Source organism: Protopterus annectens, chromosome 4.part0 (assembly GCF_019279795.1).
Source record: "Protopterus annectens isolate FY-2018-M chromosome 4.part0, PAN1.0, whole genome shotgun sequence".
Classification (NCBI taxonomy): domain Eukaryota; kingdom Metazoa; phylum Chordata; order Ceratodontiformes; family Protopteridae; genus Protopterus; species Protopterus annectens.
In genome coordinates this window covers 190,859,462-190,886,801 of record NC_056733.1, presented here as the reverse complement: position 1 = coordinate 190,886,801, position 27,340 = coordinate 190,859,462, and the positions used below count along the sequence as shown (strand labels likewise).

The window sequence follows — 27,340 nt, the reverse complement described above, 5'->3', positions numbered from 1 at the left end:
TGTATCAACATTTAGATTTATTTTTATTACTGTAGTTTTCTGCTACTGAAAAAAAATTGTTAGTGTAATTACACATTTAAAGTATTTCATGTTATGTCCTATAGTTGGAATGCAGTAGAACAGTTGTGTCTTCAGTTTACTTCACTGTCTCATACTTCCTCCTGTTGCAAACACAACATTTTAATCATGCAGACAGCCTCCGCTGCATTTATTTATTTTTTTCATTATCCTGTACAGCACCCGAAAAAGTGCCAATCTTCTGTGAGTAGAAATTTCCTTGATTTAAGTTTTTGTGCTGCACTTTTCTGGCAGTTGGCCACAAAGTCAATCATCTCCTGTGTGAATGGCTCCTCTGCACCATTTATTACAGCCTTCACATCATCCAGTACATTGGACAGTGTGTTTAGCAGCTTACTGAATGACTCAGCCTCTGCACAGTTCCCATATGGCCAAGCCGCATGATGTTCTTCCTCAGATTGTGGGATGAACCTGATATTATGAAACAAAGAAACACACTTAAGGCATGGTGGAATAGATTCATAAGGACTATTGTTTCTCCTTCCAGACCTGAAAGCTTCTGAATATACATAATTTGGGAACTTGATAGCTCTGCCTGTCTGTGCATAATGCACTGCATATGCTACTGCTTTATTCCAGGCTTTAATGCAAGAAATATAAATAAGGATTTCTCTTTCCACCTTGCCTTTACAGGCCAGAGATGCTCCCCAAAACATTTCAGAACCTTTATCGGTCTGTGGATCTTTGAAATAGCTTTGGCTAACAACAGTAGAGTCAAAGCAATAATCATTACTGTTCCATACTGTGTTATCTGTGGGAGATGGCTTCTGCAAGAAGGTGTTAGTCTCAGTCAACAGCTGTAGAATTTCATTCATATTACCGGTGCTTTTTATTTTGACGACCTAAAGGAAGGAGGAAAAAAACATGATTTTCCAAAGAGAACAGGTGGCATTTTCATTCACAAAAAGTGCTGTAATGTGTGTGTGTGTGTGTGTGTGTGTGTGTGTGTGTGTGTGTGTGTGTGTGCAGTGCATGAGCAGACGCATCTGTATGTTTTTGTGTATGAGTGAACACGCATGTGTATGTGTGTATACCTACACACAAGCATATTCACTTGTATATAAATATATATAGATATATAACTAGCTACGTGTGTTGACATGTTGAGAGAGCATTCCTGCACTTTGTCCTGATATGATGCAAATGTTTTCTGTGCAACTCAATTATTTTTCTGAGCTTTTTATCTCTACTTATTGTCGATCATCCCCTTCTCTGCCAGTCATCCGTTTGTTTCACATTCAACACAGTAAGTGTCAACTAGAAGGGGGCTTTCATTTAGACAGCCATCAGGCATGGTTTACATTTTTTCAGATTGTATGTACTCATCTGGCTGCAAGGTGTGTTCCTTCCAAATGGCCCTACCTCTCCCCTCACAGCACAAGCAGTGGTCACTTCTGTCTCCACCAAGTAGATCATACTACCCATTCTGCTCCAAGTGCATGTGAACCTTTACCCCTGGGAGAGGTGAGTGGGCTATGCCACTTCATTCTTCTCCCTCCATGCCTAGCTCCTTCAGGGCTGGAGACACTAATTGAAGCCTGGTAACTTGGGATGCAGTAAGGATTCCCTCACTGTGTGCTAAGCAGCCAAGGCATATGTAACATAATAATTTACATAAACCTGTAGAACACAACACTACAGAAGCTAGAATATAAAATAAATTATTTACTGTGCTGATACAAGGTAATTATGATGGCCATTTCATTGGTGTTTAACTGAGTATGTCTGTAAATCCAAATGGCTTAACCCATAATGCACATGCCAGCATTGAGTGGATGTAAGATGACTGTGATCCTGTCAAGATCTGCATGTTGCTGTGTTATTTGTATGTGTACAACTTGTATGGAAAACCACCGTAACAAATTAATACAAAAAAAATATGGTCTCCAAAGTGTCTGTTGTCTTAAATACAGCACAGAACATGACATAGTGTCACAAATGGATCAAAGTATAATTAAACCATCACCAATACTACAAGGAAACTGGAAACAGTTCAGATGAACAAGATATTTAGTATCATAAAAAGTACCACCAATGATTTTGCAGACATTTTGGCATGGTATCAGTCAGACAAGTTGGAGAGCAACAAACCAGAATCAAAAGGAAAAATGACATTTAACATGATAAAATCCAAAATCCAACTCACCAGAGCTCCATGACTTTGCAGACCCATCAATATGCCCACTATAGAACCAAAGCGTTATATTCAATAGAATTGCATTCACGTTGAGCAAGAAAGACCATGATGTTCATCGTTAAGTAATAGGCTACAGTTCTGAATCTGTTTTACTGCTTTCACATTTGCATTGTGTAACTTTAGAGACTGTAACAGTAACATTAGATGAACATTTTGTCCCTGAATTAAATGTAATAAACGAAAGAGCATGTTTACATAAATATGTTAAAAAGCTGTACAAAGGTCAGTCAGAACAAGTTAAGCCGTGCACAGATGTGAGAGTGACAAAAGATGTGTGGGGAAGTAAAAAAAAAAAAAAACATGCAGTAAGTGAAGTAAAAAGTATGTGAAGGCCAGTTTAAATATGTAAGAGAAATTAAAGGTAATGAATCCACTCAAAATAAATCTACTAGATGTAGCCATATACAGAATAACAAATATAAGCTTGCCTTATGGAACCAAGTGAATAATGAATTATAGCAGTGTTTAGCATGAGGCAGAAGGTATCAAAAATGTAATAAAACTGAAAATGTAGTTGTATCTAGGATTAAATGGTCAAAGAGTTAACAACAGAGGCTAAAAGTCTGGAAAGGGCAAAAAAATCTCTTTCAGGCTGTGTTAGTGGGCAGTCAGACCCAGATAAAAAATGGTGTGAGACTTCCTAGTTATGACACTCAGGTAAATTTCAACATACATTATGGAACATATATAACTAAAGTTTCAAAGTGCATGCAGAAACATCTCAAAATTTCTGCAGTTGGTCAAAGCAGAAATGGAAATACTCATCCCAAGCTGCAAGCTCAGATGACAGGGAAAGTACTGAGGCATGACTGAGTGGAATGGAGGGTACAAATGTGGGTTCTGGGTGTATGCATTTTGAGGGCCTTATGTGAATAATCTGTTGAAGAGCCACTGCTTGCAAATTGGGTCTGTTTCACAGAATTGGTGATAGAAGTGTTGATGTGTTTGGTGATGCTGGACTCCTTAAAAGCAAGCCAATAAAGGTTCAGTATTCAGTTGAAAACAGGCACAGTTCCTTATGTCCTTACTTCACTACAAATAGTACTGTTCCCCACCCTCTTGAAGGTAGAAGCTGAATTAAACTGAATGCAGCCCCTAATGGCTATTGATTAGAGAGCCTGGAGAAAGGTGTACTCCAATGGTGCCAACCCCCCCCCCAAAAAAAAAAAAATCAATGAAATAAGAATTTTGGTTGACCTAAAACAGTTAAAAGATGCAGTCAAAAGGGCAAGGTTTACTTTGCCTACCTAGGAAGACATAACACCCAAGCTAATGGGGACAAGGATGTTTTTCACATTAGATGCACTGAGTGAGTTTTAACAAATACTGCTTGACCCAAGCAGTAGAATTTTAACCATGTTTATTACTCAATTGGGAAGTTGGTTACCTTTTGAAAATAATTCAGCACCTGAAATCTTTTGTTGTGAAATGAGTACATTCTCAAGAATCATGGGGGTCAGATTGGCCTTGCTGGATGACATTTGAATGCTTGAGCCTGTCACATGATAAGAGACCCACCTAGAGCAGTTTTTCAGACTACTGAAGGGTCAGGACTTTAAATAAAGAAAAATGCTGTTCTGGCAAGACAAAGGTTCAATATTTTGGACATTGCATTAATGAAGATGGTATCAGATCCAAGTAAAGTAAAAGCTACAACTGAGTTGCCAAGTGGCTACGTACGAAGCATCGGAAACCATCCAGGTGCAATTAACCATAGGCAAAACTGCTCTACAATTTGTAGCATGCTACAGGCCACCCTCTCAAACTCAGAAAACCCACACAGCCTTCCTGAAGACACTGGAGGGTATAAATGTATCACCAAACACCATCATATTGGGTGACTTCAACTACCCGAATATAGACTGGGAACATTATTCAAGCCCCAACTTTCTAGCCCAAAGGTTCCTGGACTTCATAAATTCAAATGCCATTGAACAACTAGTCACTGTCACCACAAGAGGAGAAAATATACTAGATCTCATCATCACAAACATGGGGACAAAATGCTCCACACCGGAAGTATATCCCTCTTTGGTGAGATCAGATCATAAACTAATCTCACTAGAAATCCACATCCCGCCCCCACCCCAAACAAAAAAGACCACAGTGAAGAACTTCTCTAAAGCAAACTTCACACTACTCAAGACAGGTGTGGTATCCTTCAAGGCCCCCGAGCCAATGAAAACCACAACCAAATCTGCGGAAGCCCTTACACATGCCTTCTATGAACACCTTCAGGACTGCATGGATCAGGCAATCCCAAATAAAACCAAGACTCTTTCCACCAAGGGCAAACATCCAGTCTGGTGGACCCCAGCCATAAACAAACTTTACAATAAGAGGAGAAAGCTATTACATGATAGAGCAAAATCCCAAAAAGGGAAGGCATCTTTGATCAGTACTAGCAAGAAACTACGATCCCTCATAAAATCATCCAAGGCCAACTTTGAGAGAAAAATTGCCATAGATTCAAAAGACAATCATAAGGCCTTCTTCAGCTATGTCAGAAACCTGGGTGGAAACTCCCAGATATGCTCAGAATTAGTCCAAAATGATACAAAAATCACTGAACCCACAGACATTGCCAACATACTGGCAGACAGGTTCAGCGCAAACTTCAAGCCCACTCTCCCCAACAAAAGGAGAGATAACTATCCCAACAGAGTGTAGCCTCCCAGACATTTCAAATGCGCAGGTGAAAGCTGCTCTCTCTAAAGCTAAAACACAGCATCAATGGGACCGGATGGTGTCCCCGGCTGTGTGCTACATGAACTCAATGAAGAACTAAACCCGCACATAAGGCAGCTGTTTAATCTTAGCCTTACCACAGGACATGTGCCCAAGGAGTGGCGTACGGCAACTGTGGTCCCACTCCACAAAGGCGGTGCCTCTACGGACCCTGGTAATTACCGCCCCATAAGCTTAACAAGCCTGGTCTGCAAAGCTATGGAGAGGATCATAATGGAACTCATAAACAAGGACATAGGGGACTTGCAGACCTTGGTCCCAACCCAGTTTGGCTTTGTCAAGGGCAGATCTTGCCTTTTGAACTTGGTCGACTTCTTCGAAACAGTTACCAAGGCCATTGATGAGGGAAAGGCAGTCCATACAGCCTACCTTGACCTTGCAAATAGCTTTCGACACAATACCCCACTCGGGTATCATAGAGAAACTTACCAGCTTAAATGTAAACCCATATGTCACAAGATGGGTTGCAAACTGGCTAAAGGACAGAACCCACAGGGTTAGAGTTGCTGAAGCCATGTCAGACTCCAAGCCGTTTACAAGTGGTGTCCCACAGGGCTCAGTCCTTGGCCCCCTATTGTTCGGCATCTACTTCTCAGAAGTACAGGCAAACATAGGAGGACTATGGCTGACAAAGTTTGCGGATGACTGCAAACTGGGTGCCATAGTGGATAGTACATCAGACACAGACATCCTTCAGAGGGGTCTCATGGAAACTGATAGCTGGTGCCAGAGCCATGGCCTGAAGTTAAACGCAAAAAAGTGTATAGTCATACCCTTCGGGAAAAACAAGGTAACCCCAAGCTACCATATAGATGGCAACCCACTAAGCACAGAAGAGGTTATCAGGGACCTGGGTACCCAGGTTGACAGTGGCCTCTTGTTTAACACTCACGTTGCTAAAGTGGTTCGAAAGACCTTCTACATTGCCCATCTGATCATGAAGGGATTCACATCCAGATCAAGTGAGGTCATTGTTCCCCTGTACTCTTCTCTTATCAGACCAATGATCGAGTACAATGCCCCATTCGGGATGTATCTCACCCGACACCTGCAGCAATTGGAGAGACCCCAAAAGTTCCTCACCAAAAGGATAAAGGGACTCCAAAACCTGTCATATACTGCCAGACTGAAGAAACTCCAACTCTATTCAGTTGCATACCGCCTGCTCAGAGGTGACCTGTGCCTGACATACAAGGCCATGACCAACCCGGAATTAATGGACACGCTCCACCTCAAAAAATCCAAATCCACCAGAACCACTAGAGCAAGTGACTTAAACCTTAGCACGGATATAAATAGGACGTTCTGGAGGGATAGATTTATCACTCAGAGACTCCCCATGCTGTGGAATAAAATCCCGGTCCATGTGAGGCAGAGCACCTCGCTGGCTCTGTTCAAGAGAAATCTTGACCGGTGGATGGGAGATCGTAGGTTTACCCCGGGAATCATCTCTGTGTCACTGCTGGACAGAGGCACAACAAACTAATGGACACATTATTTCTAACATAAGGGGTGGTGTAAGCCACATAACTTTGGGCTAGGCTTATAAATGCCTTAGGGCAGATAGCCTAGTATAAACCTATGAACCTAAGTCCAAGTAATGTCTTGAAACTCCAACAAATGCCAAACATTATGAACTACCTGAGCAGAATTATGCCAGGACTATCAATTGCGCTTCATTCTCTGACAGAACTGCTAAAGAATGATATAGCATGGACATTGCAAAGCCTGTTCTTGGGCATCATCCTAAGTATCTGTTAGTGTCCACACTGATATTTGCTTACTACAATGTCAGTAAACTGACTTAGTGAGTGCAGATGACAAAAGTAACAGTGTTGGAACTTTACTGCAATAAATGGATGCAAACCAAAGCCTGCTGCTCTCAGCATTACAGAACCTTAGCAGAGACTGAAAGGAGATACCCCCCCATTTTAAAGAATGCCTATCAGGTGTTTGCGCATATGAGTGATTTCCTTGATACTTATTGAGCCTGGACAGCTTCCTTTTGCAAACAGATAAACTATTAACACTACTGATACATTATGACAAAGTTTCTCCAGGATGTTAGTGGCTTTTTGTATAAAACTCAAATGATTAAATATAAGAGCAGCTCATGACTTTAGAAAAGAACTGATAGAAGCAGATACCCTACCTAGAAATCCTATGGCTGAGACAGTTCAATCAAATACTGAAGAAGATGTAAGTGCCTATGTGCAAGGCACAATATCTACCAGACTAGGGCTTCTCACAGGATAGATATCCTCCGATAAGCAACTAAGCAAACTATAATTGCCTATGTTCATAATGGATGGTAAATGGACACAGACAATTTATTCATTGTACAAATACTTCATCATGAGGGCTTATTTGTGTGATTATGGCAGTCTTGATGTATCAGGATCTGAAGTCTTCAGAGCTGAATCCTCAAAAGGCTTTATTGAAACTAACACATTAAGCACTTTTATCCACAGGTATCAGGACTTCATCAGAACAACAATTAAACAAATGCTTTCCATTTTTATAGCTGTGGGTGGCTGCCCTCCAATTATTGAATAATTGACTTCATTACATAATTGGCAAATACAAAACAAAAATGCCATCATAAAAACCTTTAAAAAGACTGACTGAAGCATGTTAAAACCAACTTATTTCCATATGATATAAAACCATACACTTTAAATAAATATCCCTAACAGTTTAGACTTGTTGAATTTCACTAACCAAATAACAATATCAACCAACCATGCTTTACATGCTTTTTTAAAATAGTTGAATGAACAAATAGTGACCAACTTTGACCACAAAAAATCTTCCACCCTTCCATTTACCAAGGTGCAGAAATTGGAAGATTAAAAATTAAAATTAAAAATAATAGCATGCCTTTAATTTGAGCAAACTGGTAATAGAGACTTTGTTGTTTAGCCCTGGGGGGTTGAGTGGCATTAGTTTTTAATTGCCACTTCAACTCCATGTACTCTAAATAATCATCCACAGGATCCCCCCGTTCACCCAGTTGAACCTGGTCAATCACACAAAATTTAAATGAATGTCCAGGATGTCCTTTAACGTATTTTGCCAATGCGTTGTGCTCATCACCCTTCCTAATATCGAAATTGTGTTCATATACCCTCTGTCTTAGTGTTCTCTTCATTTTCCCAATATAAAATGCAGAACATTTTGTGCCAAAGGCCAGGTAGAGCACTCCCTTACTACTACATAGAAATTTACATTTGAGGTAAATCTTATCAAAGCCAGGCACTACAATAGAGTACCCTTCCAACATAAACCTGCAAAAATTACAATTTTCACATTTTGCCAACTTGTTTAATACTTGATCTTTCCAACAACATCTTAAAACGGGGCCTTCTTATACACTACCATAGGTTTTGGTCCTTCAATATCCTGATACTCACTATTAGTGGAAAATATAGACCAATTCCTTTCTGGCCTTCAGATTGTCCTGTATTGGATAAAATTAGCCCACGTTGAAAGCCACTCACCCCATTCTGTTCAGTCTTAAGACCTCCCTTTACTATAGGACTGGTACCCTGGACTTTTCCTAGTAAGGGTGAGAAGTGACCAACACTCCTTTTCCTATTAACTTCACTGAAAATATTATTCAGGAATTCATCAGGGTAACCTCACCTTCTAAACATTTGCCTGAGGTTGAACATCTCCACCTGGAAATCGTCATTATTGGAGACCATCCGGGCAAGTCTAACACATTTGCCCTTTGACTATACATTTGTTTTGGTGTATGGGGTGAATACTATTAAAATGTAGAAAAGAGTTGGAATAACTAGGCTTTCAGTACACAGTGGAGTCAAACTCCCTCTTTTCAAAATTCTTTTTAAGATGAATATCTAGGAAATGCACTGAATACCCCTGGACATCCATGGTGAAGGTTAAAAAATCCGTGGTAGAGTGTAAATAGTCAAAGAATTTGTGCAATTTAGACACAGTATCATTCCAGAAAAAGATCATATCATCAAGGAAGCGGCCATAAAAAATCCAACACTCTAAAGTCCAAGTTAAGCACAAAATTGCTTTCCCAATAGGACAAGACAGTGTTAGTGACTATGGGAGCACATGCTGCCCCCATGGCTGCCCCAGTTTTCTGTCTAAAAATTGGGCCTTCAAAGGTTAAATATTTGTTCGTCATGACTATTTCTATGAGTTCCCTTATGGCTAAGATTTGTTTTACTCCTTAAGTATTCATAAAACCACTCTAACCCTGTCTTGTGTGGGATGACAGAAAATAAATCATGAACATCAATTGTTACAAATATCAGCCCCTCACAAAACAGGTCATCAGTGATTCTAGTTAATAAATTGCAAAATGGGGGTTCACATCCAGTACCCTCTTGGGGTAAAAAATCAATGTCTCCACCAAAAACTTCAGTTGAATTCCAAGCCCAAATAAGGTTTCCTCAATAACGAAGCTTGGTTAAAATACCAATAGTTTATTTAATTGTAACAACACAAAAAATGAACTGATTTCACACAAATATGTAAAAATGGACTTGGCGCTTTCATTTCCTACCACGGAAACATCATCAGAGTCATTTTCAAAGTTCCCGCCCTTACTTTAAATAGACCCAACACCTAAATATTATCTAATTAATTAATTCCTAGTTAAAGCAATACGATCACAAGAATCATACTGTTTCACATACTTTTTAAAAAAACATATTTTAAACACATATTACACTTGTAAACAGTAAGTAATAAATAATAAATAAATTAATAATTCTCATGTTATACAAAAATTTAATACATACTTTAACCATTAATATTTATTTGCTCTAATTTTAAGTGCTGGCATAAGTGAAATGTGGTCATTTAAACCTGGTGGGTTGCAAGCATCTAACTGCAGTTGCCAAATAAGTTCCCTTAACTCCAGTTGCGCTTCCCAATCACCACCCCTTTCACTTCTTAAAACCTGTTCAATAACCCAAAACTTAAATCTGCCTGTGGGCAAACTACAGTGTGTCTATAAAGTGCATTGGTTTCTTTCCTCCTATTAATATCATATGTGTGCTCATATATCCTTTGTTTCAAACTCCTCTCAGCCTTTCCCACATAATATGAGCCACATATGCATTTAGCCAAATACACTATTCTCTTTGACAGTTATAATAATCCTTAAGGTAGAATGTCATATTAATATGCTCTATATCTAAGCCCCCTTGGCTGTACACAAATGGACATTTACCACACTTATATGTACCAAACTTCCTTTTGGTTCTTACTACTTGATCCCTCTCTTTTTAAAATATTAATCTAATTCACTTAAATTAATGGAATAGCAGTATTTGCATTAACATCTATTTTCTGTACAATATAAAGTTTGAAACTTTAAAGTCAGAACCAAGACACCATCGATTCATGAAAGAAATGTCATGCCAAGCAAGTCAAGATACAGTTGTCTGATGGAGAACTAGATATCATATCATGATAAAGCTGGGTTACAGCCAGCATGTATCTACAGTATAATGCAACAGCTTAGTGAACAAATCAGAAAGACTTGGAGGGCATACTGTAATGGTAACAGGGTTAAATCGATGACTACACAAGCCAGTAGGGCTCAGATGGTCATAAGGAATCAGCTCAGATGAAAGGGATACGACTGGGCTGCTACTATGGAGGGGTAGTGGGGACTGTCCTTTCCAATCTCTTAATAAATGACACTGCAGAGGGCATAGAAGTAAAAGTATGTCTTTTTGCTGAAGAAAGTTATACAACAGGACTAATTCACAAAAAGATGCAGAACTAATGAAAAGAGATGGAACAAGATTAAAAGAAAGGTAAAAAACATGACAGCTTAAATTCATTGCAAGGAAAGATAAAAAATACATCTGGGCAGTGAGACCTCTCACCTCCCCACAATAAAGCATTAAACAAATAGGGAAAGTGACCTAAAGGTAAGCAAGACATGTGTGAGAGAGAGTAGCAAGGAAGGCTGGAAAAGTATTGGTATGTATAGGAAGAAGCATACCCATAAAGCCCTGACTACAGCCAAGACAATGGGACTTTGATTAGTAGCTCATGCTTGACAGCAGTGGTGGGGGTGGATGAGTGTCCCTATCCTGGTGGGAAGGCAAGGTGGAGCAGGATGTGCACAGCCACAATCCTTCTGAGGGGTCAGCAGTGCAGTCGTTGTCTAAGGGAGGGCTTACCACTCTCCACGTCATTATTGAATAAACAGGAGCATGCATTTGCATTGTTAATCTCCTGGTGATATGAGTAGCTTGCTTCCCTGTCCAGGGGCAAGGTTAGAGACTTACACAAAATGGCCTTATTTCTGGGATGCCAGTAAGAGCACAAATTCTCCAGTTTCTGCTTGAATGATGACCTGTCTAGGCAGCACTCAGCCCCTAGCAGTTATGGGTATTCCCTAACACTAGGGAATGAATAGGCTTGAATCTTTTAGGTGCAGACTTGCTGACTGTCAGGTGGGGGATGCTCTGAGAGAGGGGTGTCATCATCAGAAAATAAAGTAATGCCCTTCTATCCGGACAGATGGTAACATCTCATCTAGAGAAGTAGGGACACTTCTAGAGACCGTATTTTTTATAATGACATCAACAGAGATGGTTTTCTGTATCAAAGCCTGATATATCAAAGATTATTTTAATTTTATGTAGAGGCTTTGCTGTCCACATCCCTCAAGCTGGTGGGTGAAGCCTGTGTACCTCAGTCTCTCTTACAATTAACATCTAGGTCACCAGACTTCAGAGAAAGATATTAAACACAGTTTTCTAAAGCAAAGTACCTAATATATGAACTTTGGTACAGAATATGTCAGACAACTAGGATTCACATCAACAAAACAGAGGCAGTTCAGAGGATGTCAGCAAAAGTTGTGCATAGCCTGTTCCAAAAGTCATATAAACACAGAAAAAGTGAGCTAAACATATAAGGTCTGGAAGAAATGAGGGCAGACGTGGATAGAAACTTTTAAGCACTTTAAAAGCCAGATGTAGGGTACTTGTAAGTATCTTTTTTCAAATAAATCAAAACATAAGAACTAAACAACACAATTTGGAGTTATAAGGTAGATAACTCAATGGCAACAAAAGGAAACATTTGTTTCACAGAAAGCATTGAGGATGAAAGTTCAGTTATATCAACAGTTTTGGCATCAAGTATAGAAGTGAGCGTGTGAGCGTCCAAGTGTTTGTGGGTTAGTGTTAGAGTATGAGCTAGAGAACAGGACAGATTTAGTATTGCATGTGTGTGCAGTTATATGTAGAATTTGTCTTGAATGTCTCATCTAGTGATGTTGTTAGGAAAAGGGTTTTTCATAAGGTAAGGTGCAGGATTTGCACACATTAATAATGTGGTACAGGGGGACAAAGCCCCCCCTGCCCATCCTTACTAGTATGTGCTAACCTTAAGCTTAACCTTGCTGTTAACCCTAGTCCTACACCTTATCTTATGAAAATCTCTTTCCCTAACACTGGTTCTATTCAGAAAAATTGTTTCTGGACTTAGTGTAAGAGTTTTGGTTACGTGATTGTGAAAAGAAACGTTCAACACTTTTTTTGTTAAGTATGTTTTCAATGACTGTCATCAATATATTATAATGTTTATTATTTGATCACTGCTGCAGTACTTATGTGGTCTACATCCTGCACAAGATATAGCACATGGCCAGCTTCCACATACCCAAAATATTGACAGGAAAAGCAGGACTGAACAAAATCAATGTTTTGAGGCATCCAGCCCTTCAGAGCTTTCCTGCCTCCAAAGATCTCATATTCTGGGCTTTTGATGATCGATAGTCAGCTAGTATTACTCTATTGCTGGACAGATACGTTTTGGGGAGAAAACTTCCACATTTTATTTTTTCATGGAAACTTAACATTTTATTTAAAATTACTTATTTTAAACTAGGAACAAGCATTTTATTGGACTGTCATATGATTTTCATTCATTTTTAATAGTAAAGTCTGACTTTATACTTTTGTGGAAAAAGTTATTAAAATTATTTACCTTTGGTCTTCTGTTTAAATTTTTTTTAATTAATTTTAGGGGCTGGGGTAAATTTATGTTATACTTTTCACAGCATGTTTTGGGAAAAACTACTTTTCTGTTCCTTACCTTTTTCACTGCCTGTTGCTGTCCATTTTAACTTGGCTTCAGCATCATTTATGGCTTTACCATGTAACAACTTACCAGTTCCTTGGTTCTTTCTTCCTACAGATACATAAAGAAGACATTCCCAGACAGGCTTTGTTCCTTCAGAAGGGTACAAATTTGCCTCAGCACGGGTAGGTGACTCTGCTGTGGCTATCTCTTGTTCCGCAGACCATTCATACCTTGGTCCTCTTTCGGTGTAGTCCTAATAGCCACCATAGACTGGAGGTTAGACACAGCCCATGCAGATGTTGAAGTGCCTTTGGCATGCAAGGGAAATCCACTCTTGTTGCTCTCAGACTAAAGAGCAGGGATGCCTCTCTGCCTAACTAGACTAGGATGCCTGTTTCCACAGGTGATGTGCCTGACAGGAGTCTGTCTGCTTCTGTGGAAATTCCTGTCAACAAAACATTAAAAATGCATCTTTCTCTATCTCAGTTACTTTAGACAGGACAATTTATTTGGTTTAGTTCAGACTCTTGACACTTCTCTTTATGGTTTTACTGGTAAAAGAAAAATACATTTTTCATTTTCTGAAGACTCCTAGTGTCATAAACAGGGAAATGATTTTGAAGGAACAACTTCTAGTTTCTCCCCTCAGGCAACTGATTCTGAGAAAAGTGTCTTTTGATAGTCCCTTAGAAGAATTTTCTTTTTCAGAAACCATATCCAGAATGAACCAATTGTTTCACTGGGAATATAATAATGTTTTGGTTTCATTGAAGAATGTTAAGATTTGATACAGCTAGAATTTTCCAAATCCACTCATGTTCCTCCTGTATTACCATATTGGGTATTGGAGGATGTTTTTATTATAGCCTGTAGCTCATTTGGCAGCCAGCCTGTTGCTCCTAAGGTGGCAGCTAGATTGTATAAAGTTCCTTGGCCTTATAACTTTTTATTTACTATTTCCAAATCTGACCCTACAGTGATTTCTTTGGCAAATCCTGCTGCTGCTTAAACATGTAGTAAATGCTACCCCCCCCCCCCCACCCCCACCCCAGGACAGGAAAGTCTTTGATAGATTTGGGAGAAAATTGTGTACTTCTGCCACACTTATCTTTAGAACTCTTTTATTGTCAGGCTCACATGTTAAAAGTTTTTGCTTGCATCGTTTGAGAATATGAGAAACATTATAGCTTCTTTTCCCTTTTCTGACGAAAATTGTTCTGTGAATACTCTTTTGTATTGCTTTGCGTATGTGTCTCAAGTAACTAAACATTTTTTAAAGTGTGTTTATTATTTAACAGATGCCTCTTCCAGAGCTGCTGCTACTGAAACTATAATGAGAAGGTTTGCATTGTTACTTGCACAAAATTTACCTGAGGATGTTAAAGCTGAAACTTTGAATTCTCCTTCAGATATAGAGGTTGTTTTTGGACCATCTGCAACTGAAGTGTTGAAAAAGTGTGATAAGAGATGGAAATTGATTCAGGGCGATATTCAGATTTTTCAGCCTTCTTTCTCTATTTGCTAAAGGTTTTATAATTGTCTCTACACCATTTTATAAAAAGCAAAATAAGAAAACCCAGCAAGCTTCTGCCAAGCAGATGTTCAAAAAACAATGTCAAAAGGATTCCAAAAAGAAAAGAGGATCCTGTCAGGAGCAAGGACAGTCTAACAAGTTTGAATGAATATTTGCAGACAGCAACCCCCCCCCCCTTCCCACCCTGGCAAACCTTTAAATCTCCCCCAAAATCTGATTCTCAATTTTTCTTTGGCAACAGATAATCTGAGACAAATGGGTTCTGAGAATGATAATCCTTCCCTTCTTTTCAGTGGATTCCTCCACATCCATCAGCTCAAACTACTTTCTCCTCCTGTCATTTAGCACCTGCTGACTTTGGAGATAATATATGTTGTTCCTCTTTCTCTGATAGAGAAAGATTTTTACTTCAGGAATGCATCTGGTACCAAAAAAAGAAGACTCTTGGAGACAAGTTTGATATCATTCCTTCCTAAACCATATGGTGAAAGCCCCAAAGTTCAAAATGCTATTCCTTTATGAACTTTTACCTGTGATTCCCCCTTTAAGTTTCTTAGTAACTCTAGATTTAAAGGATGGTTATCATCACATACCTATAATGGCAGATTTCAAACATTTCTTAAGGTTTTCTGTGTCTGTATTACACTTTCAGTTTTCTGCATTACCCGTTGGGTTACATATTGCTTCAAGAATACTCACAAAGTGTCTTACCCTAGTGATAGGCTATTGCAGACTGCAAGGTATTTGCAGTTTCCTTATTTTGTAGTATAAAAAACGAAGTAGCACAGAAACACGACCAATGACTAAAACATCCAAAGCAAGTTTATTCAAAAACTGGTAAGCACTTTCACACTCTTACAAGTGCTTCATCAGAACATATTCAAGAGCAAACACAAAAAATCTATTAGGTTGTATCACAAATTGTGTCTCCCATTGGGCAAGAACCGTGCTGGCATAACTATTGGCACAAGGACTGCTTATAGCTATGCCAGCTCTCTGAATCCTTCAAATAAAAATACATTATTTTCAAGCACAATTTCCAAAAACAGGTATATCAAGTCTATTAATCTACCATCATAAGTGTCTCGTGTCATGAGAAAGTCCTTAACCATCTCTATCCCCTGTAAATTGGGGATTGCCATGAACAAAGAGGCAACATCTAAAGTTACCAAAAGACTACTGGTTCGCACATCACTTGTGCTCATGTAGCTATGCAGATAGCCTGTGTCAAAGCAGACATCTCTAAACAGCTGTCATATGTTATTTCCTTTTGTGAACTCCAGACAGAGTTAAGGCATATTCTACCAGGGCCTTGCCTTCAAAAGTGGCTTTTTGGAAAGGGGTGAATTCTAGAAGTATTCTAGAAGTAGCAACTTTTGCGAAGCACTATGAACTAGATTCCTTTTCCAGGTCTAGAGCAGGCATTGCTAGAACCGTTCTTCAGAGGCTCCTGGACTTTCATTCTTCATCTCCCAGTCATTATAAGGTATGGTAGTCTACCCTTATAGCAAAGGCTACTGTGACAGTGATCAAATGATGAACATTGTACAGTTGTTTAAGTAAACTTACCACAACAGTAGATGTTCAAATGATCTCTACTGCATTAGCTATGCTCCATACCTCTCAATTGTTCAGATTTTCACAGAATGTCCAGGTTTTTGCCTCATATTTTTTGGTCTGTTCCTCATAAAATATATATTTTTCAAGTAAATCATTGAAGACTGAAGTTAATAAATAATGACAGATAATTGAGATTCATACTTCATACCCTTTAGAAAATGCATTTTAATGCAAAACATGTTATTCTGTCAACTTTCTAACTTTAAAAGAGCAGTATTTAAATGTTGTCCCTATTTTTGGGCCTTTATCCCACATTATTTTTGGCTTTGTTCAGATTTCTTGCATTAACAGGTTGAGAGGTATGCTACTCCCTCTCTCCACCCCATTTTACATTTGCATATTTATTTTTGCCAGGGTGAGGACTTTGACTTACCTAGCACAGACATTTTTCATAGCTCAAGCTTCCCTCTTTCAGTTAGCAAGAAAGCTCTGAAGAGCTTGGTACCCAAACCATTGACTTTCTTCAGCTTTGCCTGAGCTGTCAATGGTTTGAGTGCATGGAAGATGCCCCTAAGCTCTGGAAGCTGGATGGCTATTATATCCTGCTTAGGATATAACCCATACTGCTAAGACTACTACAGCAGCAATCATTTGAACATCAACTGTTATGGTAAATTTAATTATATAACTGTACTTTTCAATGTTTGTATGTATGGAGTGTCATATAACATGCGAGCACACACACATACACACACACACACATGAGCAATTACCACTGAAGTTTTGGATGTCATCTTACTGAGGTGCAGTATCTCATGAAGACTGCAGGTCTCACAGCATTGATCTGACAGACTTGCCCCTCCTACAGGACCTGTGGTAGGACTCATTCCTATGTCTGCATGCTTAGGAGGTTTTGATATTTGAGTTTGGTCAGTGTTGCTGTACTTGATAATTTTGTGTGTCAGTCATCCTAGGATAATGCAAATCAGCGAGATACAACCTATCATTTCAATCATAAATGTATACACACGTGTGTGTGTGTGTGTGTGTGTGTGTGTGTGTGTGTGTGTGTATATAAAAATATTTTCTCTAAACCTAATTACATATCCTACACCAGCTTTGAAATATTAGATAGAGAAACTATTTTTCATAAAAAAAATATATATGTCTGTGGGTGACATTCAGTTGCTCAAATGAACATCTCATCGAGCAGTTTAAGCTATGTCACGATCAGTTGAAGGCAAACATGTCTGATCTTTGGCACAGCCTATCCAAAGATGCCATTACTTGTTTTGTTCAAAGTCATCATAAAGCGAGGAGTGGGAATATGTCCTTTCCTTGCTGTTGTCTGATCTCATAGTTGGTATGCATAAAGTTGTGGGGTGTGGGGGCCTGAAAAAAAAGCTGTTATTGGTATTGGTGCATTCATTGATAAGTATGTAGTGCGATGTGATAGTGCTTCTCTGTATGTGGTGTGGAAATGTGCATGTGTGTGTGTGTGTGTGTGTGTGTGTGTGTGTGTGTGTGTATGTGTGTGTGTGTGTGTGTGTGTAGCGGGGGATATTATGGACCATGTTTGTATCTGAATAAAGTTCAAAACAATGTACCAGCAAGCCCATTTTCTAAGCTCAATAATGTCCTCCAGGGAAGCTACAACCCTGAAAAACATGTGATAGACAAGTGACAAACCCATTCATGACGATGTAGTCCTTGCCTCAGTGAAAACTCTACCCTGTAGGGTAACACTGCTTGCCTGTTAGGCACTTCAGTGTATTACAGCAGACACTGCATGATATAAATCTAAAACTTTTATAGGTTATAGTGTAGATCAACAAACCTGTCTACCAAATCATTGCTATAACTGTACGTCGTCTTACCTGTCTCCTACAGAGCATACTGATTATTTAAATCAGCTTTCCAAACTACCTGTCAAGTCTAAAAACATTTTATCAGAGACTTTAATTACCCTTGTATCAACTGGAAAAAATATACAACCTCCATTAAATACACCCTAGAGCAAAATGTTCCTGACCCAGCGAAGGATGTTACCTCCTTTCCCTGTCCTTAGAGACTTCCACTCCTTTTCTACCCCACGTCACCACCTCTCTTGTAGAAACTGATTACCTAACTGTAACCTTGACCTTTATCTCAAGTGTACCTACCCACAACCACCCTGAGTATTTTGGGTCTATTCTAAAGCCATGGTATCACTACATACAGATATCCTGCAGAAGCATAGCATAGATATTCCGCTGACCCATTCATGATACTGCCTTTGCCTCATTATGTTTCTCATTGTTCCACTCCCTTATAAACTGATGTGTAAACAAGGTCATTCACATCTGCCAAAACAGCAGTAATAAATTAAAAAAAAAACAACATTGTGGGATGCCCATATAAATAAAATTGATAGGAAAAAGAAAAAGCTCACAACTCTTTGTAAACAATGTTCTCTGCTGCACTATAAAAACAGGTTAAAAGTATTAAGCAACACAATCAGTGATACATTTAGAGAGTGCAAAGCCAGTTATGAAGTTAGAATTGTACCTAGTACCAAGGGCCACAATACCTTCTTCTGCTGTATCAGTAAACTCATAAGTAACATCCAGTTGTGCTCCATATTTATCTCTAATAGTGTATCCCTCTCTAATTCAGAAACTAGAGCTAATATTCTCATTGATATATTTAGCTGCAGCTTTACATCTCTTGCACATCCCATATCCCTTGCAATTTATCTTCTTGTTCTCCCACCTGTGGTCACCCCTGATTAGGTGGCTGATGCTTTTTCCAAAACCAAAGCCACTAACTCCAGGGTCCCAACAACATTCCAGGCTGTCTGCTTGTAAGTATCAAACAACACATAACACAACTTCTCCTAAACTGCTCACCCTTAGTGTGTCCACAGGCTATGTAACTGAAACTTAGAGAAAGCCACAGCTGTCCCTACCACAAGGGTAGCCTCACAACAGACCCAGTACCTGTACACCTATTATTCTCATTAGCATTATCTGTAAAACTATGGAACTCATTATTGCTAAAATAATTAGCAATGACATAAATGACTTCCAACCTTTTGGCATATTCATGCCTGTTTAACCTGGTTGAGTTTTTGACAAGATCACAGAAGCTTTAGATGAAGGCCAGAGTGTCCATACTGCCTATCTAGAGTTTGCTAAAACACTTGGAACCATTCCTCTGTAGTCATAACAGGTGACTCTCTAGTCGCACTCTTATCCCTAAGATTGTCTACTGGATATATGATTGGCACATGGAGTAAGTAGGGAGTATGTCCTCTATTCAAAGAGACCTTACTAGTATTGACCAACAAGGTTCAGTCTTGGGTACCCTCCTGTCTACTATTTACTTCTTAGAAGTAAAATTAGGCATCTAAGGTCTATGGATAACAAAGTGTGTGGACAGCTATAGGTTCCTAGTGCCACTGTCAACACACTCTATGATACCCAAATTCTCCAGCAAGACCTAGATCAGACCTATACCTAGTGTGCAAATCACGGGCTCATCCTAAATGCTAAGAAGCATAGCATAAATGTTCTTGGTGTTTCGCTGTTGCAGTCCTGACTTATGGTATTTCCTGCTATGGATGCCCTTGGCTTTTTCAACTACCAGAGTAAAAATCTCCCTCCACCTAAGGCTGGTGGACACCCTACCCTGATGTCAGCATGCGTGTGTATAAAGGGAGCCAGCCAATGCCATTACATCAGTCTTTTCTTGCTGTCAGAGCCTGAAGCAGTATTTCAGTGAGAGAAGTATTCTAAAGCTAGGTACCCCAGTGGGAAACTCTTTATCTTACTTTAACTCATGTTAGTTAAGGTTAACAATTGTTTCTGTATGGTAAGCAAATCCCACACTGAGACTTTCATACTTAGTGTGCCACCTGTCTAGACCCAGACCACGATGTCCTTAGTTGTCGTTTTTGGACCTTTTTCAATTCTAGGATTATCGGGTGTAGGGCTGAAATCTTAGCTAGGCACCTTAGTCTGCAATCTTCTTTGCATTGTTTGATGGCATCTGCCGGTCATTCTGAGGTTGAGCTCCATAAGTGTAAGGACAGGGAAAAAAGGCCCATGCTTGGGGCCTTGGATGACAATCATTTACTGCTGACCAGTCCCCCAAGGTTCGTTATCTCTGAGGAAGAAGAGGCGCTTTTGCAGCCCCCTTCTGTGACTGAGGTGGTTGTGCAGGTTTCTGTCGAGACCCTTACAGAGTCTGACATGCTGTCAGGTCCCTCATCTTCTATGCAAACCTTGTTGTTCAGTTCATTAGTCATGTCTGGAGTCACTTAACAGATTTTAGGCTCAGATGAGCAATCTTACACTAGCGACACTCCTCTAAGGCATCAGCCAGCATCAGCTGTGGCTTACAAAGAGACTGGCATCAGGTTGCCAGACACACACAGGCCCAAAGCTAAAGTTACCTCAAAGAAAGGTTCTCCCTCAAGTCCTATTCCTAGGCCTTCCAGCTCCCATGCTGCAGGTTATCAGCAAGCCCTGGTCTGATTAGCTGAGGACCTCATCTCCTTAGTTAGAGCTAAGCAACCCCTCCCTTCACAGTCTTCACCAGGGAACAGGAAAAGGGATCCCACCCCTGAGGTTCTCTCTGAGCCTCCTGATTCAGATGAGGATTCAGATCAGGAGGGATCTGTCTTTGAAGATTCTGATTCTGAAGAGAATCTGCCTTCTGCTTCCCCTCCTGAAGACATCACTTTTTTGGAAACACTCCATACCATGAGAAAACATAATGGGAAGCTCAGGAATACCCACAATCTAAAAAGAGGGTTATAGAGTTCCTTGACCTCCCAGAACACAAGCCTTTGACTACCCCTCCTGTCTTGGAGGTGGTACAGAATGTTTTTATGGACTCCACCCTAAACCCTGAATCTCTTACCCCAGCCCCTCGAAAACCTGACAGGTTTTACAGGATGCTGGATTCTCACAAATATCTCTTCAAAAAAAAAAAAAATCTGCTGACCCAGAGGTTGTCACTCCAGGCCCCAAAGGTGCAAAGATAGGCTCTCCTAAGAATCCCTCACCTACTGACAAAGAAAGCAGGCCCCTTGATATGTTTGGAAAAAAAGTCTTTACTTCTGCTACCCTTGCCATGAGGGCCCTGAACTGCCAGTTTCACATGATAAAATGCCAACAGAGTATTTTGGACAAGATGAAACAAAACATTTCCTCCCTTGAGGACAAAAACATTTTCAAAGATTTGTTTAACCTTTGCCATTCCAGTTTCCAAGTAACCAGACACTTTCTTCACTGTGGCTATGATGCTATGGAGGCATTTAGCCAAGCTGCTGTATCTGGCTCTGCCATTAGAAGGCATGCATGGCTGAGGGACCAGACTCTTCCTGATCATGTCAAAACCAAACTTCTGGATGCACATCTAGGTAAACACTTCCTTTTGGCCCAAAGGCTGAGACTGTGCTACAAAAGATGGAGGATAAAGCTAAATCCATGCAAACTGTCAAGGACTTTCTTTACGTTCAGCTTCCTAGGTTTAGTATACATTTTCCTACTAAACACTCATCCTTTTCCCTCTCAAGCAAAAGGTGGCCAGAGGAGGTCATGCAGGGAGAGGTCTCAAAGGCAGCAGCAATCACAAAGGCCTAGGCAGTGGTCCTCAGGAACCTCCAAGCAGGGGAGTTCTAGGCCACAGACCCTCAGCAGAGAGCAGCAATGACTCCTGCTCCCCCCCCGAAAGGCTTGGAGGAAGGCTATCCCTGATCAAAGAAAACTGGTCACTCATTACTTCAGACAAGAGGGACCTGAAGGTTTTCTCAGATGGCTACAAGCTCACTTTCAAAGAGCCTTTACAATACTCAGATTACCCAGATGTCCCACAAAAGCAAAGAAAGAAGGCTCTTTCTTAGATTCATAATCTATGCTCACAGAGCTCAGTGGAACCAGTACCAGATCATAAAATATGGAAAGGATTTTTACTCCAGCCTATTCCTAGTTCACAGAAAGGAAGGCTCTTTGTGCCCTATCCTAGACCTGTCCACCCTCAATCTTGTCCCTTCTCGTACCAAAATTCAAGATGCTGACTCTTCAAAAACTTCTCCTCATGATTGCTGCTCAGGCCTTAATAGTCATCTTTGACTTAAAAGATGCCTACTTGCACATTCCTGTAGAGGAATCCTGCAAAAGTTTTCTTCTCTTCAGGGCAGGTACCAGTCACTTTCAATTCTCTGCACTGCCCTTTGGCTTGCTACTGTTTCCAGAGTCTTCATAAAGTGTCTAGCTCTTGTGATTGTCTTCTGCAGAGCAAGAGGGATCCAAATTGACCCCTATCTGGATGACTGCCTCATTCAAGCCACGAATCAGTCAAAGCTCCTCAAGGATCCGGCCTTCGTACTGACCCTCCTCACCTCTTTGGTGTTCACCATAAACCTTCACAAGTCCAACATAAACCCATCCACCAGAATAGTTTCCTGGGGCCTCTTCTGGATTCCTCCCTTCAGAAGGCCTTTCTCCCTCCAGAAAATGTCTCCTTTTTGACCCAATACTTCCAAAATATTGTGTAGAGACAATGCTCATCCAGGGAATTCCTCAGGGCATTAGGCTACATGGCATCTTGTCTCTTCATGATCCCACCGGCCAGGCTGCATATGAGGAAGTTCCAGTGGTACCTCAAGAATCTGTTGTGCTAGCACTCACAGTCCCTGGAGACACAAATTCCACTGATCCCTTGCCTGAAGGAGGAATTTGCATGGTGAATACAGGCATGTGCCCAGAACCAGAGCCTCCCCTTCACAATCACCCCTCAGGACCAGACTTTAATGACAGATGCCTCAGAGACTATCTGGGGGGCTCATTTCCAGCACCTTTAATCCCAAGGCAGATGGGAATGTCAGTTCAGACACAAACACATAAATTGGAAGGAACTGATGGCAGTGCGAAAGGGCCTGCTGGCATTCAAAGATCAGTGGAAAGCAGGGGTCCTACTTGTCAAAACAGACAACACCATGGTTATGTGGTACATAAACAAGGGGGCACCCACTCATACCCCTTCTGTTGTTCAGCCATGCAAGTCTGGGAGACAGTTCACTCTCATGGACTGCAACTCATGGCGCAATACCTCCCAGGAACTCAAAATCTCAAGATCATCTCAGCAGGAACCTGATGGATCCCTATGAGTACCACCTGCATCAGGAAGCATTTCTCAGCATAGTCCAGAAATGGGGATCCCCGCCAACAGACCTTTTTGCCACCAAAGAAAATGTGCAACTGAAAAGATTCTGCTGCAGGAGCAAACTACCCACAACCTGGAGGACAGATGCTTTCTCCCTCCTTTGGAGACACCTGTTCCTTTATGTGTTCCTTCCCTTGCCTGTTCTTACAATGATCCTCTTAGAAATCAAGGAAGAAGTTCCAAGAATCATCCTGATAGCCCCATATTGGCCAGGCAGCACTGATACCCTCTGCTACTGAGTTTAACCAATGAAAAACTGTGACTGTTATCTCAGTGAGTAGACTTTCTGACTCAAGACAAGGGGAGGTTTGTGCATCTCAACCTACAGACTCTCAAACTCAGTATGGATAATTCCACAGAACTCTACTCTGAGCTCTCCCTAAGCAGACAAGTTCAAGACATTCTAAAAGAGTCTAGAAAGCCCAGCACTAGGAAATCATACTCAGCCAAGTGGAAAAGATTCTCCATTTGGTGTCAACAACTAGACCTCAATCCTAAATCAGTCAATATCTCTACCATTTTAGATTACCCAGTAATCTGCTGGATAGTGGCCTGCCTTTTTCCTCCACCAAGATTTATACCTCTGCCATTTCAGCTCACTTCCCTACTATTCCTCCTATCTTTTCCCATCCCCCAATGAAACAACTCCTCAGGGGGGAGGTTCACATCAGACCTCCCAGGAGACAACCCGCACCTTCATGGGATCTCAAATTTGTTCTAGAAAAACCAACACTACTCTCTTTGAACCAGCAGCTTCTGCTGATTTAAAATTCATCTCAGCTACAAGGGGCTCTGAGCACCAAACTCTCATGACTGTGGAACAATTTCTCATATTCCACTCAGACAGAGTATCACTTAGGACTAATCCATCCGTCATGCCCAAGGTGGTCACAGACACATCCTTGAGCCAAGTCATAAACTTATCCACCTACTTCCCCAAGCCTCAAAACAAAGGGGAAAAAATACTTCACCTCTTGGAGGTGCACAGACAGCTTCACTACTATCTTGACAGACCTAAATCTTGATAGTTGCTACCTGGTCTTCTGTGCATACCTTTACCAAACACTACCACTTATCAGCCTTCTCCAAGTCTAGAGCAGGGTTTTGGACTGCCATCTTGCAGAGTATCCTCTCCTCCCCATGATCTTCCTCACCCTAATCTCAGCTTTGCGAATCATCCCATAGGTCAGGACTGCAACAGTGAAACACGAAGAACATAGTACAGCTGTGTACACTTACCATAAATGTAGATGTTTGAGTGTATTCACTGTTGCAGACTTCTTTCCCTCCATCCTTCCCCTCTTTTTTTCTTTTTGCATTAAGTAGTAATCTGCTTTTACTCTCGTCAATAACCAGAGGATCCCCAAGGTATTTACCCAGCAGGCCCCTTTTGTACTATTGTCCTTTACTTTTGCTTCATCCCGGGCTCCTACCTTCTAAGGGGAAAGAAAAAAACTGATGTAATGGCATTGGCTAGCTCCCTTTATACCCAAGTGTGCTGATGTCAGGGTAGTGTGTCTGCAAGCCTTAGGGGGAGGGAGATTTTACTCTGGTAGTTGTGGAAGCCAAGGGCTTCCACAGCAGGGAATCTAATAAGTCAGGACTGCAACCATGAATACACTCAAACATCTACATTTATGGTAAATGTACACAACTGTACTTTACTTCTGGTGAGACCCTTATCACTTCCTCTTACCATATTGATGCAGGTACTCTTAAAACAGATTCCATTATTAGAGAACCAAGTAACCACACTGATAATAAGCTCTTTCAGCCACCATCTTCCAGCTGTGGTCTGAATGTCATTCTGCCTTGCATAGCATATCTGCCATGGCATCTCTTCTATTCCCAAAGATGTCCTTGTTTGTCTTTACTCCTCCATCATCTGGTCCATTATCATATACAATACAATTTTTGGAATGTTGCTCTCTAAGCACAAGATGAAAGGTCCCAGAGATTCTTTACTAGAAAAAGCACTGGCTTAATCCACCTAATCTACCATGGTGGACTAAAATCTGTATCCTTCTACTCCGTATCATATAGGCTGTCGAGAGGTGGTCTTTGCCTTTCATTTCATGCTGTGATATATACCCCTTAGTTTTCAATATACTTCTTTACAGATCAAACAAATTAGCTAATACCCACTCCAGGCACATAAAGCTCCACTGTAAGGCCAGCAATACTGGTTTAATATATTTCTTACCCAACACATCCCCACTTTTGGCATAGTCTCCTTCTGTGCATCAAATAGAGTATCAGCATGAATACCTTTAAGGTGAACCTTGAAGACTAAATGGATAGCCACAAATCCATCTGTAAGCTTAGTATAAACCTATATGTTCTATTCTCTAATTTAGTTTGGTATCCAGTTAGTGACAGCTTTGTACCTTTACATACCACATTAAGTAGTATAGTTAGAGACAGCTTCATACTTTTGTCACTCTGTTACTGTTCCTCTCCATCATGTAATCTTTTCCTTTACTTCAGGGTACAGATGGCAACACCTTTGTACACTGAAAACTTCTCCAAACTCTAACTACATTTGTGTTCTCTTATCTTCTTTAGCTTTATGTGATATCCAGTGACAGTTCTGCACACCAAACTCCCCCCTCACTCTAACTATACAACCACTGTATTACCCCTTTATTTCAGTGTATAGTTGCTGTTAGCACTATACATTGAGATACTCTCCTTCTTTGTTCTTACATTTATCCTTTACCTTTCTCTACCTGAAACGGGTTCCTATTATTTTAGAGAGCATATTAAATTGCGAATGTTGTTTCGTTGAATGCCATTTTGTGAAATGACAAAATTCCAAAAACATGGAACAGCGATTTTTTTTTTTCCTAGGGAAAAAAAAAATCACTGGGCCGTTTACGGGAGTTTGCCATTTCCTCCACTGTGGTGTGATCTCAGAGTTGGTATATTTAAGTAGGGTGGTGTGGGGGGAAAATCCCCCACTTTATTTTGTGTTTAGATTTTTTTTTATGGATCAGCGATTTTTTTTCCCTGAGAAAAAAATCGCTGATTCCTGTGTTCGACATTTTGAGTTCTCAGGGATTGTGGGTCGATTATATAGCGTTTGCAAATTCAGTGCGTTTGCTAATATAATACAGACCCCCTAAAACAGTACTGTTTCCTTCTCTTGCTCAGTCTCTCCATGTCTCTTATTGCTTCATCTCCTCTGAGCACAATTACTGAAGTTACAGCCTTCCTGTATTGCAATGTACTATCTTCCCCCTGTCTATAACTACTTGTAGAGTAAGACAGCTCTGTAGGGTTACCCCCTCCCTTAACTGTATCTCATCCTAGTGCACAGGTGATGGTAGCATAATACACTGAAATTTTTGCCTCCCCTCTCTTTTCATTCTCTTCATTACAGTGGGCAGTTTCTGTACATCAAATCCCCTCATTAGTCTTCCTTCCACATTACAGAGTACACTTGCTGTCTGCTCTCTACTCTTTACTTCTCCGCTTTCTACCACCATCTAGCATACTGTTAATAGCACATTCACAGTTCCTACCTACTTTCTCAGTCCAGGGTACTTTAAGTATTATCTGTATACTACTATACCCCTACGCACTCATAATGGACCCCTGTATTCCCCTACATCCCCACACCGCTATTTCACTTAAATGTAGCAGCATTTGATTAATCCATGACCCATCATGCTGTCTAGTATTCCCACTCCTTATATGCTCTGTCCTCTAACTTTACTCACTTACTACTTATTTTCCCACAATCACTCATCATAACTCTTCCCTCTCCTATTCTTCCTTAATGCATCTTTCTTCCATTCTCCCTGGTATCCTTACTTTCTCTTCTTTACTCTCTCACTCTTCATATCCTCCATTACCACCTTTTTTTCTAACTCTGTTGTTGTTGTGTCTTTTGGTTTTTCCCAGTTAGGGGTCGC

At 40.4% G+C, this 27,340-nt stretch overlaps 1 protein-coding gene across 1 annotated transcript in view; it reads right to left on the bottom strand.

Annotated features, from left to right (window-relative positions):
• The window catches only part of LOC122799246, a 205,656-nt gene continuing 178,316 nt past the window's right edge, over nt 1-27,340 (bottom strand). Inside the window, exon 5 of the mRNA XM_044068188.1 lies at nt 1-920. Within this exon, the coding sequence (XP_043924123.1) occupies nt 225-920 (696 nt within the window). The 3' untranslated portion in view covers nt 1-224. The remainder of the gene's footprint in view (nt 921-27,340) is intronic.